Source organism: Sparus aurata, chromosome 23 (genome assembly GCF_900880675.1).
Source record: "Sparus aurata chromosome 23, fSpaAur1.1, whole genome shotgun sequence".
NCBI classification, from domain to species: domain Eukaryota; kingdom Metazoa; phylum Chordata; class Actinopteri; order Spariformes; family Sparidae; genus Sparus; species Sparus aurata.
Genome location: NC_044209.1, coordinates 25,608,745 through 25,625,421, shown reverse-complemented (window position 1 = coordinate 25,625,421; position 16,677 = coordinate 25,608,745). Strand labels below are relative to the sequence as shown.

The 16,677-nt window shown below is 42.0% G+C and overlaps 2 protein-coding genes across 3 annotated transcripts; one reads left to right on the top strand and one right to left on the bottom strand.

The window, feature by feature from the left end:
• Nucleotides 1-872: 872 nt before the first annotated feature.
• On the bottom strand, nt 873-10,418 carry tecra (trans-2,3-enoyl-CoA reductase a). Of its 2 annotated transcripts, XM_030408290.1 has the most exons (12): nt 10,347-10,418; nt 8,125-8,471; nt 6,901-6,952; nt 6,188-6,232; nt 5,967-6,070; nt 3,888-4,003; nt 3,589-3,694; nt 2,803-2,875; nt 2,680-2,723; nt 2,515-2,572; nt 2,318-2,406; nt 873-1,737 (listed from the first exon to the last, which is right to left on the bottom strand). In XM_030408290.1, the coding sequence occupies exons 2-12, from the start codon at nt 8,290-8,292 to the stop codon at nt 1,564-1,566; spliced, it is 1,029 nt and encodes a 342-aa protein (XP_030264150.1). In that variant the 5' UTR covers nt 8,293-8,471; nt 10,347-10,418; the 3' UTR covers nt 873-1,563. The 2 variants fall into 2 exon arrangements, with proteins under 2 accessions (XP_030264150.1, XP_030264149.1); XM_030408289.1 differs by lacking the exon at nt 10,347-10,418 and having other exon boundaries at nt 8,125-9,062.
• Nucleotides 10,419-10,638: 220 nt separating this feature from the next.
• dnajb1a (DnaJ heat shock protein family (Hsp40) member B1a) lies at nt 10,639-15,952 on the top strand. The gene is made up of 3 exons (XM_030408291.1): nt 10,639-11,267; nt 12,633-13,216; nt 13,323-15,952. Exons 1-3 carry the CDS (start codon nt 11,057-11,059, stop codon nt 13,551-13,553), a joined length of 1,026 nt encoding a protein of 341 aa, XP_030264151.1. The 5' UTR covers nt 10,639-11,056; the 3' UTR covers nt 13,554-15,952.
• Nucleotides 15,953-16,677: the final 725 nt, after the last annotated feature.

Sequence of the window (16,677 nt, the reverse complement as noted above, 5' to 3'; positions counted from 1 at the left end):
TTAAAAAAAAATCAAAAACTAGAATGCCACTCAGTAGAGAGCATACCTCTGCCAAGGCCCCTTTAATTATGTCAAGCCTGATCCAATCTAAAATAAAACATACTTAAATCAGCTAGATTTGTATTTGTATCAAATCGTACTCACTCACAGATACCAGGCACCTATATACTCCTTATTGTTTAATCAATAATATGCATTATGAGCTGAGAAATGAATGGAAATGTCAGAAAACATCATTTTTGCTCCCCTTGATCCGTCCCTTTATCTGTATCTGCTCTAAAAGTTATCAGGGTCTGTTAACTGGGCCGAGACTCATCCTCCACCCAAGTTTCATGGAAATCTGTTCAGTGGTTTTTTACGTGACCCTGCTGACAAACCAACCAACCAACCAATCAACAAATGGACATGGGTGAAATCATAACCTCTTCGGCGGAGGCAAAAATAAAATCAATCAAATAAAACAAAAAAGCTCCTCATTTAATCTGAAAGTTCAGTCGATGCAGTGTTCTGTGAAATGCACATTTAGTGAAAGTGGAATAGCAGAGATTTAACTTCTTATCCAATCTGGGGTTTTAGTCTGTGTTTGCATCTGCACAACTCTTCAGATTAGAGCCAAAATAAAAGAGTGGGAAAGAACTGCATATCACGATACACTGATGTTGGTTGTCGCTTTTTTGATTGAGCACATTTGTAACCCAAAAAAGTGAGGATGCTTCTTTAACAACCCTTTCATACCCATCATGATACTCTCACCTGGTGCCTGTTTACCTGTGGAACAACTTTCCCAGTCTTTTGTTTGCCCTGTCCGAAGACATGTCATCAGCAACAATTTCAGAATAAGCATTTAATAACAAAAACATAAAACACTGATATATATTGTCTTTGTACTGTTTTTAATTGAGTTCATGTCAAAAATGATCGGCAAATTATCACATTCTGTTGACTATTTTTCATAAATCAGATAAAAGAAAAGACGAAAAGAAAAGATTGTTAATCACTCATGGTGGACGACTTGAGGATCTGCGTTGAATTTCTAGTCCAGGTACATCTAACACTTCTATTGTGTAAAGGTCTCGTCGATCAGTCAGGACAGCTGAATAATGCATGAGGCCACAAAGTTGTCAGCTCCAGGCTGCACACCAGTCTGATATCTTAGATCAGCCTCTTGGTTTCTCGACTCTGTGGGAGACTTCCTTTACGAATTCACGCTATCAAAATAATTAGATTTTTTTTTTTATATAACTTAACAGCACTCTCTATCAAACATGTTACAACTTACCAAAGTAGCAAAAAAAAGGTCATCCTCTTGCTCTTCAAGCTCAACATTAAATTAAGACTTTGCTGCATTTGACTCTGAAGTCTTTCTTTGCCTGTAACAGTCCTGCATTCACCAGTCCAACACTCAGAGTAACTCCTCGTTATGAAGTGACATGTGAGAAAATGTTACATGGAGTCCGTATGACCAGAATCCATCCAAGCTGTTAACCTCAGCGCACGCTGGATAGAGGCCCCCGGATAGGAACCCGATCAGTGAGCGCATGGATGGATTTCTCTGCCAAGGCTCTACAGGATGAAGGGGAGTATGGAGGAGCGCAGAGTCGGATAATCTCTGAACTCCTTTAAGTAGCTGCGGTGTTTGCCTTTGGCCCACACAGTCATCTGGACGAAGGCCACGACGGTGAAAAAAGCCACAGGCACACACTGGGTCATCACTGTGAAGCCCATCCAGGAGCCCAGCTGTGAGCAAGACGTTTGTACACAGAAACACACAAAGAAACACACACACACACACACACACACACACACACACACACACACACATTGAGATTCATGGTGTTTGCGTTGGATGTAACCAGCAGATGGCAGCAACAGTGCATCTAAATGTCATAGATGCACTACAGGCACACTAGCTGTTCCTTATCTCGGTGTTTGAACGTGGGACGAAAATAACTAATAACCAGACTGAACAGCAGCAAAAGTCCCCTGAGTGACAAAATCTTACTTACGCCTGAACACTGAAACAGGTAATCATTCTCCTTTCATACTGACCAGGAAAAGAGCCGCTCCAAATGCACATGAAATGTAGGTGATGTGGAACAAAATAGCGTTATGTTTTGGAAGATATCTTCCTGATTAGTGGGACTGCTGAAGCCTCATCTATACGAGGACTGTGGATTTTGTTCATTGTCAGGTTCAAATGACTATTGAATAAATGGGAACAAATGACTGAACTGAATTTTCTACATAACCTTCAAAGGAGCACATTTCATTTTGAACATTTTGTTCGATAAAATGATGTAATGACGTATCTGCTTACCTCATATGTGTAGTTCGGACATGAGACCAGCCAAAAAATCCATGTGAAGGGATTTTTCGTTGGGTAAGGAATCTTCTTTGCTTTTGAACCTGATGATGATGGTAAAACCAAAAAACAAAACAAAACATGGAAATACTGTCTTTTTCTTTCTTTAATGAACACTAAGAACACCATATGCATTGAAGGGAAATGCTCACCTGGTAGTTTTAGGTTACGAAGAGCCACATGGATGGAAAAATTCCCTACTTGACAGAACTGTGGGAATAAAGACGTCATGAGATGCTCATCGTTTAAACAAAGAACGGCTGTGTTTAATGTCTGTAAGTTGCCTTTACTGAGCCGGACACGGATCGCAAACTTACCAAGAAAACGTAAAGTCCTGAATTCACCTGCTGTTGCCCGTAATCTGTGGACGTGTCACAAAAAAATGGATTCAGATGGAGGGCTACTGGGTTAAAGTGAGAATTGCAGTGGTCTGCACTTACAGGGTGTGGTGTAGAGAGGATGGTTGATGTAGTACGCCATCCAGGCCGCAGTGCACCAGTAATAGCCACAGTTCTGGAATAGAAGGAGGGACTATAATAAGTCAAAGTGTCATGATAGGGCTCCAGGTTCAGATATCTGAGATTAAACGGACAGTTTTAAAAATCCAAAATATATCTTTGCTGTGCTACTTATTCATTTAGATTGTTTTGGTGTGAGTTGTGGAGTTTTGGCGATGTCATCCGTAGAGATCTCTCAAAAATAATGAACCCTTTTGGTGCTAAAAGTGCAAAAAAAATGACCCAGTTACTCCAGATGATCCATGACCTTGTCGTGAGCAGTAGGGACTATTTTCTCTGTACCGAACCGCGATGTATCACCACGCAGAAGGAGGCAGGCCTGTGCTCGTGACAGCCCAGGCTGTAAACATTAACGGCGTCCTCCACGGCAGATCTATAACGTACGCCATCCTTCTGCATGGTGACGCGAAAAGAAAATAGATCCTACGTGAAACTACTCACAACAAGATCTGTGGATTATCTTGAGTACCTGGGTCATGATTTCTGGAAGGAGACATTGCTGTTGAGTTTTTGGAGAGCGATCAAGTTCCTTTATATTTGAGAGAAGACAGCAATCTTTACGGCCAATAGCTCCAAAATGCAGCGACTAACACTGTTCACTGAGCCCGATAGGCAAGAAGAAAAATATGTAATTTTGATGTTGGGGAGCTGTCCCTTTAAGACAGCACAGAATAGTAATCAAAGGTCAAAATGATACAGCTTACTCACCTTAAATATGTTTCTGAGAGGCATGGTGCCGTGGGAGATACGGTGGACAAACATTGTCTCCAGAATCCTCTTGATGTAGTGGAAGGAGTGACACATGCAGGCCAAGCTGCAAACAGGACACATATACACACATACATATTTAGCTGTGGTTAATACAGTTAATACAGCGACTCAGTCTTACCATAGCTATACATTTCAAGATTGTTCGCCATCTTAAGGAGCGCAAAGCCTGGGATTGTGTGACACATCCCCGCAACGTCGCAACAGATCCCCGAAAACATAAGCAAGCTGACACTCACTGTACGACCCAGTGCTTGCTGGTGGTGAAGTCATATTTCGGAGAGTAGATGAAGGGAAGGCGGAAGTAGAACATTAAGTAGATGATCAGAGGGCCAGCACACTCTGCCAGGAACACCTGAATTGAGCAAAGAAAAGATGGAAATGTGTGAAATTGAGGTTTTCTTGGTTTGAAGCTACATGTGCGAGAAAGAGTATAAAGGGATGTGACAAGGCAGAAGAACAGCACGAAACACAGCCGGCATGAGCACATGAGGAGCATTGATAGCTAGGTCAGGGAAATATATTGTTGCAAACATATAATGAAACTTTATACTGTCTTAGTTTTTGGATATCGTTATGTGGGGACATGGTGTTAAGTGTTGTCATTTCCTGGTTTTAAAAAGCACAGTATGGATTTTTTTGCCACTCTCAGTCAAAACAATAAAACCACCACTGTCAATGAAAATCTATCGACGTGGCTCAGACAGAAATAAGCTTCACAGATGAGGTAATGTATCAAAAAGTGTACGTGACGTCCTTCCTCACTCTCTGACGCATCATCCACCGTTTACTCGAAAGTTACAGCGACAGGCGACCGAGTGAAATGCACCATTATCTTGAATAACATCACATAATTCTCTGGGTTTAAACATTGCTGGAAACATCTGTCACGATCTTAGTACACAACTCAACAAGAGATGTGACGAAAGTCTAATTGTTTTTAAAATGTCAATGCGGAAATGTGACATGTTATAACTTTAAAGACTGCATTAAAGCAAAGTGATGGAATATTCTGAATGTTTTGTTTGTTCTAATACTCGCCCTTACCTACTTAGTCATTGTATCCAAATGTTTAAATAGTGTCACAGTATCGACATCGAGATATTTGGTCAGAATCGGGAAATATGATCTCTGGGGATTTTCAAAATATCGAGATATGCGTCCGCTTAAAATGTCATGATATTATTTGAGGGCCATATAGCACAGCGCTGTTAACGGCTCTAACAATAAACTTCTCTAATAAAAGATATAGGAGTGAAATTTAAATATTTAATCTCCCTGTTGTATGAGCACGTCGTCAGTCTAAGGCCTCTGCTGGAGGGCAAACATGCAGCTGACAGCTCATTTGTCAAAGCCACATAAAGCAAAAACAGTCAATCTAGTTCAGCTCAGCACTTTCAACCATTCAGTGTAACAATAATAGTATTCAACATGTGCCCAAGGGCCAAATGAGACACTATGACAGCTTGTAATACCAGCTTTCCACATATGATATGATCAAGCGTAGCAGCGCAGCCGGCAGTGAAATCGATCCCTGAATCAGCACCACGTGCAGATCCTGGGCTCAGCATGCCTGACCAATAGCTACTGGTGATCTCTGCGGGGGCACGTTATGCCCCTCCACCCACTGGGACATTAGTCTGAAGCCTGGCGGGGTGCTGGGGGTTGTGTCAGGGTTGGTAAGGACAGGGAATGCGGAGAGTGGGTTGGCAAGGGTGAGTAAAGAGGCGCAGTGAAAGGCAAGTGAGAGGTCAGGGGGATAAACACCTTTGGGAGAAATGGGGCAGCGAGATTATATGTCCTCGGACAGAGGACAGGCGGTGCAGGAGGTGAGAGAAAAACGAACCACAGCCAATCACCTCTATGCGGGCTGATATTTATATTCAAGAGTTATTGAGTGTGTGACACGGTGTCTGTTTATATTCAAAGTAGAGAATCTTTAAAGACCATGTCTCTCAGGTTTTGCATGTTTCAGTCTATTAAGCACATATCGTGTTAACTTGGCAGACCATTGTGCAAAGCAAGCCTTTTTTTTCCAAAACGGTCAGTCGATGAAAAACACCGCGTTCATGAGCTGAGTCATTACCAGAGGACAAGCATGCACACTCAGACTTGTGACCATGTGAAAAGGACCATGTGAATCAAATCATTTCTGGCATTTGCTGTTCACAGAACCAGATGTTGCACGCTGGAGCATCCTTGTAATCAACAACAGGCTCACACACACTCACAACTGAATTCACCACAATCACTAAAAAAGCATGCAAGCAGTACTGTATGGTCCTAAATGTTGTGCGTCTGTGCACGTGTGGACTCACGGTTCCCCATGTGAGCTGAGGTCCGAGGTCACTGAAGTAAAAGCTGGCCGTGGTTCCCACAGGAAGTGTCTGCAGAACCTCCTCATCCTTGAGACACTTGGCCTCTGCGAAACACAACAGTCCCACAACCATCAGTCAAGATAACACCAGGCAACATCGAATCACCTCATCAATCAACTGAGCTGAATTAATGCAGAATTTATTGTGAAAAGCAGACGCACTTGGATCCAAACGAAGGGACTGTCTGGCCGGATACCACTTTGGATCTGTCAAAACGGAGAGGAACTTTACTCTTGTATGCGCAACAGATCATTTATTAAACATTAAACCTGCAGTGCGGGACTTTTGCATATGAATGAACATCTTGAACGCTGATGAAGGATTGCCCCCTGATAAATCTCTCTGTATTTCACATTCATTTTTCAAAATGAACGGACTCCACCGCCTTCTGGAGGCAGATATTGAACTTTTCACTCCACTATATTTATTTTATTTAACTGATAAGTTTGGTTGCGGGTCACTTTGATGATTGATTGCTGCCTTAGAGCCAAATTAGTTAAATCTTCAATTAATAGCTTGTATCTACAATTGGACTGAAAAACACAGATCTGGATATTGGCCAGGAAGACATCTGGCTGACCCATCAGATATATATACACACATACACGTATACATACATATATATATATATATACACACACATATACTGTCCATATATATAACACACGTGTGCACGTATATACATGTACACTGAGGGAGCAACCTGAAGCGATGCAGCAAATTGGAGTGTGGTAAAGTCTGAAATGTATGTTGACATTGTTTGTGTAATTACTCTCAACGCCAGAAGGGGGAGACAAAGGCTCTGCACTGCAGGTTTAAGGTATAAACAAATAGACAATTTACATTTTGGCAGAATGTTTTAAAACTTACTCACATGATTTTTGAAACAAAGCTTTAATATCCAAAACAGTGGCAGTTGGCTCCACCTGCAATAGAAATGTAAATAATAAACCATCCCTGAGCGCACGACAAGGAACTTTAAACTGTTTATGGAACAGCCTCAACACTGATGCCTCTATAAGAACTACATAAGCTTATGAAAAGGATATTTCTGAAGTGATTATAGTTATTCTTAATGCCTGTCATCGGGCTGAATTCCAGCTTCTCTGGGCTGGATAAGTAATATAATCAGAACATTGTTTTATTGTGGAGTGCTGAGGGTGAACCGAGGAGTCTTGAGGCCTGCAGAGAGACGCTGCTCTTTATTCTGGTGGTTTCATCTTTTTCATCTTTTGTCCAAAGAGACCGCCAGAATCAATGATGAACGATGAAATGAAAGTTCCTTGTAGTAGCTTCAGGATGATCAGTAACATGAGTGTGCAGAGAGACATTTACAAGTCAATGTACCAGACACTGAGTGCTAAAAGTGTAAAAAAAACAAACAAACAAACAAACAAAAAAAGCAGGGATGATCTGTGTAACTGTCCGTACTGCAGGCGTTTTCACAGCTTTGGGAATCTGCCCGACTTGCATTTTGCCACCTGTAATGCGATCGCTCACGTTTTTGGACACGACTCTGCTCATTTACACATGCTGCTAATCACGTCTGCCTGCCTGCCTGCTGCGCTCAGTGTAGTACAGGCATGTGCTGCTGCTGGAACAGATGACTCCTGGCAGATGAAGAGGGAATTCTCACCTCCTAACTGCGACGCTCAATAGAAACGGAACTGATAATAGCTCAACTTCACCGGGCTGCACGTGAAGTAGATGATTATCTGTAAAACTACCCGCCTGGTCAAAGTGATGACCCTGTATTTCTTGAGCTATAACAAACATGGTTCCTCTGCAAAGCAATCACAGTCTCTGCTTGTGCTACTTTTAGAACAGATATAAGATGTTTAAATCATGAACCTCTGAGAGGAATTCAGTGGGAGGTGATAAACTGGTCATAAAATCTTTGGCACGCTACAAGTTCACGAGCACTCTTTGTGTCTTTCATGTGGGACTTAAATATCATGTGATCACAATATGTCATGCTCCAGTTAAAGCTAGTATTGTAAGTATTCTAAAACCGTTATGGTCAATAGAAAAGGTGAGAGTAATCAGAAACCTGCCATTCAACACACAAACACACACACACACACACACACACACTCACCTTGTCTAGCAGCAGCAGTTTCTCCTTGGTCTTCAAATCCACGATCTCCACTTCAAAGTAAACAATCCTTTTGGCCTTTTTGGGAGGTTTTGGTTTTGGCCTCGGTGCAGACTTCTTATCAGCTTCAGCTCCATTTACACTCTTTGCCTCTAAGGCGAGTACATCCATGGTACTGTTTGAACCCAACCCTCAGCAGCTCGGTGAAATAATCTGTGATATGTCCAGTGACGCCGGTCGTCCTCTGCTGGTATGGGAAACGTCCACCCTGCTCACACTCGACACAACTGTCAGTGCAACTCAAGGCTGTCGTCTTTGGTGTCTTTCGGACTCTCCGAATAGCCCACCACCTCCGGAAGAAGAGTGACGGAAAAAATGTGAGACCATAAACACTTTTCTTCCCCCAGATGAAGCGTATGTTCGCGAGGGAGCGGGGGCAAGCGAGCGGGGAAGGACGTGAGGAGAAGTGGAAGGAGCGCTGGCCTAAGAGCGTGAAGCGAACCCGCTCCTCACCTGAATAGCAGCCACTTCATGATCCATAGCCCCCCTTCATGCAACAAAACGCACTGAAGACGAAACCGGAGAGCCCCAAGACATAATCCACAGCACGCCATTTGCAAGGCTAAATATAAATTGCCTGATTTGCTCTGCACCAGCTTGGTAACCTTGGGTACTCACATACAGCCCTACCTCAGCGACAAATGCCAGCGTGCTCTCATTAGACCTATAAGACACAACTCCCGTCTGCCCCGCTCCTCGCTTGGTTACACAGCGACGGGCTCCATTAAAAGCCTGATCCATGGGGTGAAAGACCTCCACATGCCAACACATCCCCTTCCCCCCCAGACCACCTGTGTGGCTGGTATTCTTTACTCAACCTGACCTCCAGAACAAAGACAGACATGTTTATTTCAGGGTCTGTGCGGTCAAGGTTTGTGTGCTGAATGAACGTCGTCTTAAAAATACATCAGGGAGGTTTGGTGGGGCGGGAGGAGGGGGAAGAAAATGCTGATTGGGAGAAGATCAAAGATGCCTTTCATCGCACAGCGTCAACTCATCATCGTACATAGCCAACTGCATATCTATATTCTATATTCTATTTTTAACCAGTACGAGCAGTCCGAGCCAGCAGAAAGCAGCGAGCAGCGAGCAGCGAGCAGCGGTATCACTGTTTGCATTCCAAGATCATATTTAGGGCCTGAGCACTGACAGGTGCGAAGGTCCTATTGTAATGCAAGGAATTATGTTTATTCTTGACATTCAGTTGCATTTTTTAAAAAAGGGGATTAAGGTGCTTGCAAAGTTACGAATCAGCACATGAACAAAGTTTGTCCGGCACATGTGACATCCCAAGAAAGTTTCAGCTCAGCAGGGCAGGTGCCAAACAGGCATGACCTACATCCAGCAGGAAGTCAGCCATTTTGAATTTATTTTGAAATGTTAGTGTACTTTTTTGCCACTTGTACAGGTCGTACTTAGTCAAATGACCTTTATGATCGCATGTTGTAAAACTATTGTTTTAAAAGAAAGCTGTGGCTGTGATGCCCCAACGAATTTAGATGTTTTGCCACAAAACAGGAAGTGGTTTATATTGTAGATACATTCTCAGATTCACAATTTATATGAGTTATCTGGTGACGATTATTATGTTAATCTCCTCATTTGCATGGCATGGAATTACAATAAAAAATAATTGTATTTATTTGATTTATATTAAGATTGATATATGTAGTAACTTCATCCTTTTAACAAAACCTCTGTTTTTATTTCTATGAGCTAAAGCTGATAGACGTAGTTACAGCAACACTTGTCAGAATGCCTCTTATTTGTGCGAACTTTGGAGTGTAGTTCTGAAGATAACTAAAGATAACCTGCTCACCCTCCAGTGCTTGAACACCTCCTGAGTCATAAAACCGGCCTGGTGAATCATCACAGAACCCTCTGGACAAGGCAGGTTTCATCTTGTCCCCTCTGGTGGGCGCTACAGAGCCCCTCACAACCAGTACAACCAGTTTACAACAAGACACAAGGACTGTTTCTGGGCATAAACCAACACACCATTGAACAAATCCTATGCATTAACCCGAGGAATACTAAATCACCTCTCTGCACACACACACACACACACACACACACACACACACACTGACATGCACCTTAATTCTAACTACCTCTGTGTTTATATTGATCATTACATCAGCCATCCAATATTCATTCCAGCATACCTTTCACTGCATCCACAGAGCTAAATTGATATGCGCTTGTAGAGCGAAGCCCCTGGCCGTGAAGGCAGCAAAAGCAGCAGCGGGAAGCGTCTGCGCATGCGTAGCCCAATTAAACTAAAAGGAGAAGACAGTAAGCAATTATCCAAGAATTTACTCAAGAAAGGCAAACCGGACCAACTTTATTAATATAAATTTCTACTCAATGTGTGTGTTTGTTTCTGGATGTTCATTTAAATACAGAGCAGGTCACTTAATTATGTTCCCTGCGGTTCAAACGAAACCGGAAGTTGTTGACAGTGAACCCTCTCGGCTCGGTGGTGATGACACACATCAGCAGCAGCAGCAGCAGCTTCTTCCAGAAGTTTCCTCGGCCGGTTTACAGCTCGGCTGAAGCTCACGGACACTCCTGTGTGAAGACGTTACTTCACGTTGAGTGGCTCGATCTAACTGCCATCATCTATCCTCGTTTCAGTGACGAGTTGAAATTTGTTTACGGACTGTGACAAGTGAGGGGAAGCTAACCTTGACAGTTAGCTAAAGCTAGCTCAACGTTCGTCAGCGGCAGTGACATCTGCGGCGGCGGAGCCCGTTAACCGGACCCACAACCGGGACATGCCGGGTGTGTATTTGGCACCGTACGGATACTAAGCTAACCCGCCTGCGATGACAGTGTTTTTATGAAGAGGGAGAACGACTGACAGGTTATTGTAATGGGTAAGGATTACTACAAAGTGCTCGGAATAGCCAGAGGTGCCTCCGAAGATGAGATAAAGAAGGCGTACAGAAAACAGGCCCTGCGTTACCACCCTGACAAGAACAAGTCTCCTGGAGCAGAAGATAAATTCAAGGAGATCGCAGAAGCTTACGATGTCCTCAGCGACGCCAAGAAGAAGGACATCTATGACCGCTTTGGAGAAGAAGGTAAACTAAAAACTGAGCTGCTCTCCACACAAGTTTGTTCCACCTCTTTTCTGTGATGTGACTTTAATGTTCTTGCATTTGCACTTTCTGCTCCCTGTTGAAAATCTAGTTCATACATAAACATTAATGCATCCTCCTGATCGGTCACTGCTGTGTCTGGCTTGTTTCTACAGCAGCTGGCACACAATGAAGGGTGTGTACAATGGATTTAGCTGGAGAACTTGCTAGAAACAGCGAGTTCTTGCCTGTCCTATCAGATCGCCACTGGAATGATACCTCTGGCTTGGAACCTGTTTGGAAAAAAATGCACTTATCTGTTCCTGTAGGCTGTAAATCCTCTGTCTACATCCTCCTGCAGGGACAGAGATAAAGCAATGACTTTAAAGAGTTAAGAAGAAGAAAATCCCAGAATAAACCAGCAGCATGATCACCAGTAATCCTGCAACTAATTGATGTTTTTATTAGAAGTATATTCATTTTTGCAGGGGTGTATAATTTACTGGTAGAATAAAACAAAGGTGACCCTGTTAAGATGAACATTTATTAAGTTCTAACATATAACCAGCTATATTTCAGTTAAAGAATAATGCTTATTCCCCTTTTGCTGATACTTTGGTTATTTCTACGGATGTAGGATAATGTTGGCATGTCCTCAGTATCAGCTAATAAATGCATTAAGATTAAATACATGCATTAGCCTTAAATGAACATTTCTCACAGGCAGATAAGATGATTTAATTATACGCATGTGACATGAAACATTGTCAAAGTATTTTTTATCAGTTTTCGGCAGTCATGACAAGAGAAGGCATAATATACATTTCAGGAGAGACTTGGAAGTTTTCTGCAGTTAGGTGGGAAAAAATTGGTTTATATCAATAGTTGATAAATGTAAGTGTCAACCATAATGGGTTGAAAAATACCAACATATTGAATATTGGCAAAAATGAAATACTGTGGAAAAACATTATTGACACTTACTCTAATTTCTTGTTACTTATTTTGGCTGACATGTACACAGATACTGATATGTGTTCACCTACAGCTCTCTCATAATGTTGGCTAAAACAATTGATTAGTTATAGTTGTCAACTATTAAAGTTAACTTTTTAAGGGAAAAAGACAAATAACAATTCTCTGATTCAGGATGAATATCTTCTGGTTTCTTTCCTCCTCCGTGACAGTTCACTGAACATCTTTTGGTTGTAGACAGAACGAGACGTTTGAAGACGTCATCTTGGACTTTGGACAGCACAGATCTCCTGACAGTTTATAGACCAAACAACTAATCGATTAATTGAGTTGCTGCTCTAATTTAATCTCTGCTTCTGTCTGTGCTCTGTTGTTTGTCCTCTCCATCTTTAGGATTAAAGGGTTCGTCTGGTGGTGGAGGTGGAGGACACAGTGGTCACAGCTACAACTACACCTTCCATGGAGACCCCCACGCGATGTTCGCTGAGTTCTTCGGAGGCCGCAGCCCTTTCGATCACTTCTTCTCACAAAACGGGGATGACGACATGGACATCAACGATCCCTTCGGAGCGTTCGGCATGGGAAGGATGGGCGGCATGGGCGGGTTTCACCGGCCCTTTAAAACCCACTCAGGAGGCCCTCACAGAGCGCACGAGAGAAAGAAGGACCCGCCGGTGGTGCACGAGCTGAAGGTGAGCCTCGAGGAGGTCTTCTCGGGCTGCACCAAAAAGATGAAGATCTCCCGCAAGAGACTGAATCCGGACGGCTGCACCATACGCAGCGAAGACAAGATTTTAACCGTCGACATCAAGCGCGGCTGGAAGGAAGGAACAAAAATCACCTTTCCTAAGGAGGGAGACGAAACTCCCTCTAACATTCCTGCAGATGTGGTGTTTGTAGTTAAAGATAAACCTCATCCGTTGTTCAGGAGAGAGGGCTCGGATATCATTTATCCTGCAAAGATATCACTCAGAGATGTAAGTCAACGCCGATGTCAGAAATGATCGCTGTAGTTTGACAACCTCAGTGGCTTCATCTGTGTAATTACCTTGTTTTCTCCGTCTCTCCCCTGTCTCTCTGCAGGCGTTGTGTGGATGCACCGTCAACGCCCCGACACTGGACGGCCGGACCATCACTGTGACCTCCAGAGACGTTGTCAAACCTGGAATGAAAAAGCGGATCGTTGGAGAAGGGCTCCCTCTGTCAAAGTGCCCTGAGAAGAGGGGCGATATGATCTTGGACTTCTCAGTGAAATTCCCTGAAAAACTGGGCCAAAGCACGCGAGATGCACTCAAGCAGGTCCTCCCGCCCTGACTTGATAAAAGTTTACCCCCCCAAAGTATCTAAACAAGTTAACATTTCCAGTTACACTGTGTCACACACTGTGTTTCATCCTGGACGATCGAGGCTCAGGGCAGGTTTGGTTTCAGCTGAGTTGGATTTCTTATCTTTCATATCAGTCAGTTTTACGAAGGTCTTAGGAACGTTGAAACTGACACAACAGCTGACTTTATGTTTCGTTTGTACATCCAGCTGAGGTTGAGAACCGTGTGCAGTAACAAGCTGCCACAATGTCAGATTCAAGGAGGAAAAGCAAATAGAAGGTACAATATATAGCGTGTATAAAGATAAACCTGCAAGGTTTGAGTGGAAGCAGAAACCCGAGTGTTGTGTAATATAGTTCATGAGGATTTGGTCTTTTCAGGAGTGCTTTAAGGGCGCACGCAGCAAGTTAAATAACAATACCTCAGGTGCAGTGACACGTGCTTAAACGTAGCGATAACTACACAACTCAACAGGACATGAATTTAGTTGCCGTCGCATAAAAACGGAGGCTTTAATGTGAATCCTGAGAAGTGAAATCATCTGAGTTATAAATAAGGATGCACTGATCTGATTCGCTGGTGTCAGAACCAGGACTGACTTTATGAGGCAGATCAGACGTGACTGATCAGTGTTAAGTACTCTTTGTTTGTCAGTGTCAATTCAATGTTTCTGCACTCGTAGACGAAGCGAGACGATGGACCACCATGAGACCGAATGTCAGAGAAAACGCGTGTATGGTACCGAATCTTCTGTATCTGTTGCCAGACAGCAGCAGAGAGAAAACACTGTGGTGCCACGATTCACACATACGATGGTTGTCAGTTTAAAAGATACTTGTCAAACTGGAGAAAGTCGCAGTTTGTCATAAAGCTAATAAAATATAAGAAGGACTACACACCCAGCAGTCGGGTACGTGACGTCTCGTTCATCAGAGCCTTGCGTATAAGCTAACTCATAAAACTCACTCTGCTGTCACATGACTGCAGCTGGAGTGATTTTAACCTTTTGTTAATACTTTTTCTGTGCCAAGGCGACGTATGTTGAGCGAGACAAAGCACTTTACCGAGTAGTTTACAGACACTAAATGACATTTTACCATCTTTACAACGACCTGCGACTTTCTTGGCTTACAGAATAATCTTTTAAATTGACAGTTGTCATGTGTGTGAAGTTTTTCCCTGATATGAGGCCTCGTGGTGGACATGTCGCTCACTTTATACCAACTAGAACCGTATAATTTAAATTATGCATAAGCCTAAAAACAATGATGATGTACGTGTGTCTCCAGTTATAATAAGAAGAGACGTGAAGTTACATTTATAAAAAAAAAACACATATAAGAATGATTCCAGTGAGCTCGTGGTAGCATTGCACAGATGACAAGTCCCTGGCACTTCTTTCAAAATGTTTACTTTTACCGCATCTTGTTCATCTGGTCGTGCACTTGTGTAAAATTACATGTGTGAAGACTTTTTTGTGCCAAATAATTGTTCCTATGTAGTATTAATGTGTGTCGAGAGCATGTGTGTGTTATCCTGTCTCGTGTGACTGATAAACTTCAGAGATCTTAAGATATTTACTTCATTCGTACCCGTTGAGTTTTGCACAAGCTTCAGTTTATTTGATATTTTAGTTCCTCCTAATCTGATATTGGTCTGTTTGACTTAAATCTTAAACCGGTGAGTTTATTTCTTCTCTCTTTTCTTTTTTACCCGACATGATATAAAACCCGGTGCATCAGTCTGGTACCAGGCTAAATATTTCAGAGGTGAAGATGAATTTATGCCGCCAACTTTAAGGCCTACTACATATTTTGTGTTTGATTATTTTGTCTTATTTTTAATGCCATCTCTTCGAGCTCATACCTCTCGGAGATGTAGAGTATCTGGAAATATGCTGTGTCACAGTTCAGGGGGGAATTACTGGGCTCACATTCAGCTCTGTGCACCTTTTGACTGTAGTCTGTAGAAGTCAGTGAATCAGTTAGTTAATTTTCACATTTTAAGTCTTTTTTTAAGTATGTTTGGCGTTGATGTGACTTCATGCTGCTCCTGCGTGAGTCTGAAGATCCAAACTGACACAAACATGTGGTTGAACATGATCGTAGAGATGTGTAATCTCTGTAATGTTTAACTTTTTTTGTTTAAAAAAAGTTGTTTTTTTTTCTCACATTTTCCTTTTTAAGGGAAAACAAATGTAAGCCTTTTATTTTAGCTCCTGTTTATGTTGTTTTGAAGTTCCTCAGGTTGGGGTTGAAGACACTTTGATTTTTAATAACAAAGATGTTATGAATTGATAACGAAGGAGGATTTTTAATAGCTCTTTCCTATGCTGTGATGATTTGCATTTCCACATTAAAGAGACTGGCAAACATATCTAATCAATCACGGCCTACTTGTTTTAATTATTTAGGACATTTTACCAACAGAAGAATTTTCTCTTATGTCAAATGTGTGAAGTTTGATTGAAAATTTTATAATGAAAGTTCAGGTCTTAAACTGTATTTATGCAAATATTAATAACAGCATGACAAAAGAATACAGAGTACTGGTGATTGTTTTATCAGCATTTATTATATTAAAAGCATTAATCAGATTATGCATAGTTATTTTTGAAGCAATTTTGTAATAACAATAAATATAAAAAGACATTTGTGATTCGTTTGTTCACTTCCGTTTACATTTTCAGTCTTAGACAGAATAAAACGATTCTTTTATTGTTTTGTTTTTATTCTTGTAGTGTAGACAGAAAGCCTGTCTGTCTAACACCTCTCAAATATGTTTTGCTAACTCCGTCTCTTGCTTTCAGACATTGACTAGCGAAGTTAACGGCAGTGTTCGTGTTTATTCACTGCCCTCTTGCGGTCAGGGATCATAACTACATCGGATTATTAGTTGCTTTATTTTGAAGGCGGTACCGGAAGTATTACTATGCTATTGTATCTAGCTTGATGATAATGGCAGTGTACTTACTCAGTGTGGCCGCTAGAGGGCGGAAGAAACTCGTAATGTGTCAATATTGCTGTTTTTATGATATTAATGAAAATAATGTTAAAAAAATTAATAAATTGCAAACTATTTACATGCCGAATTATATTACTCACTGGGACAAA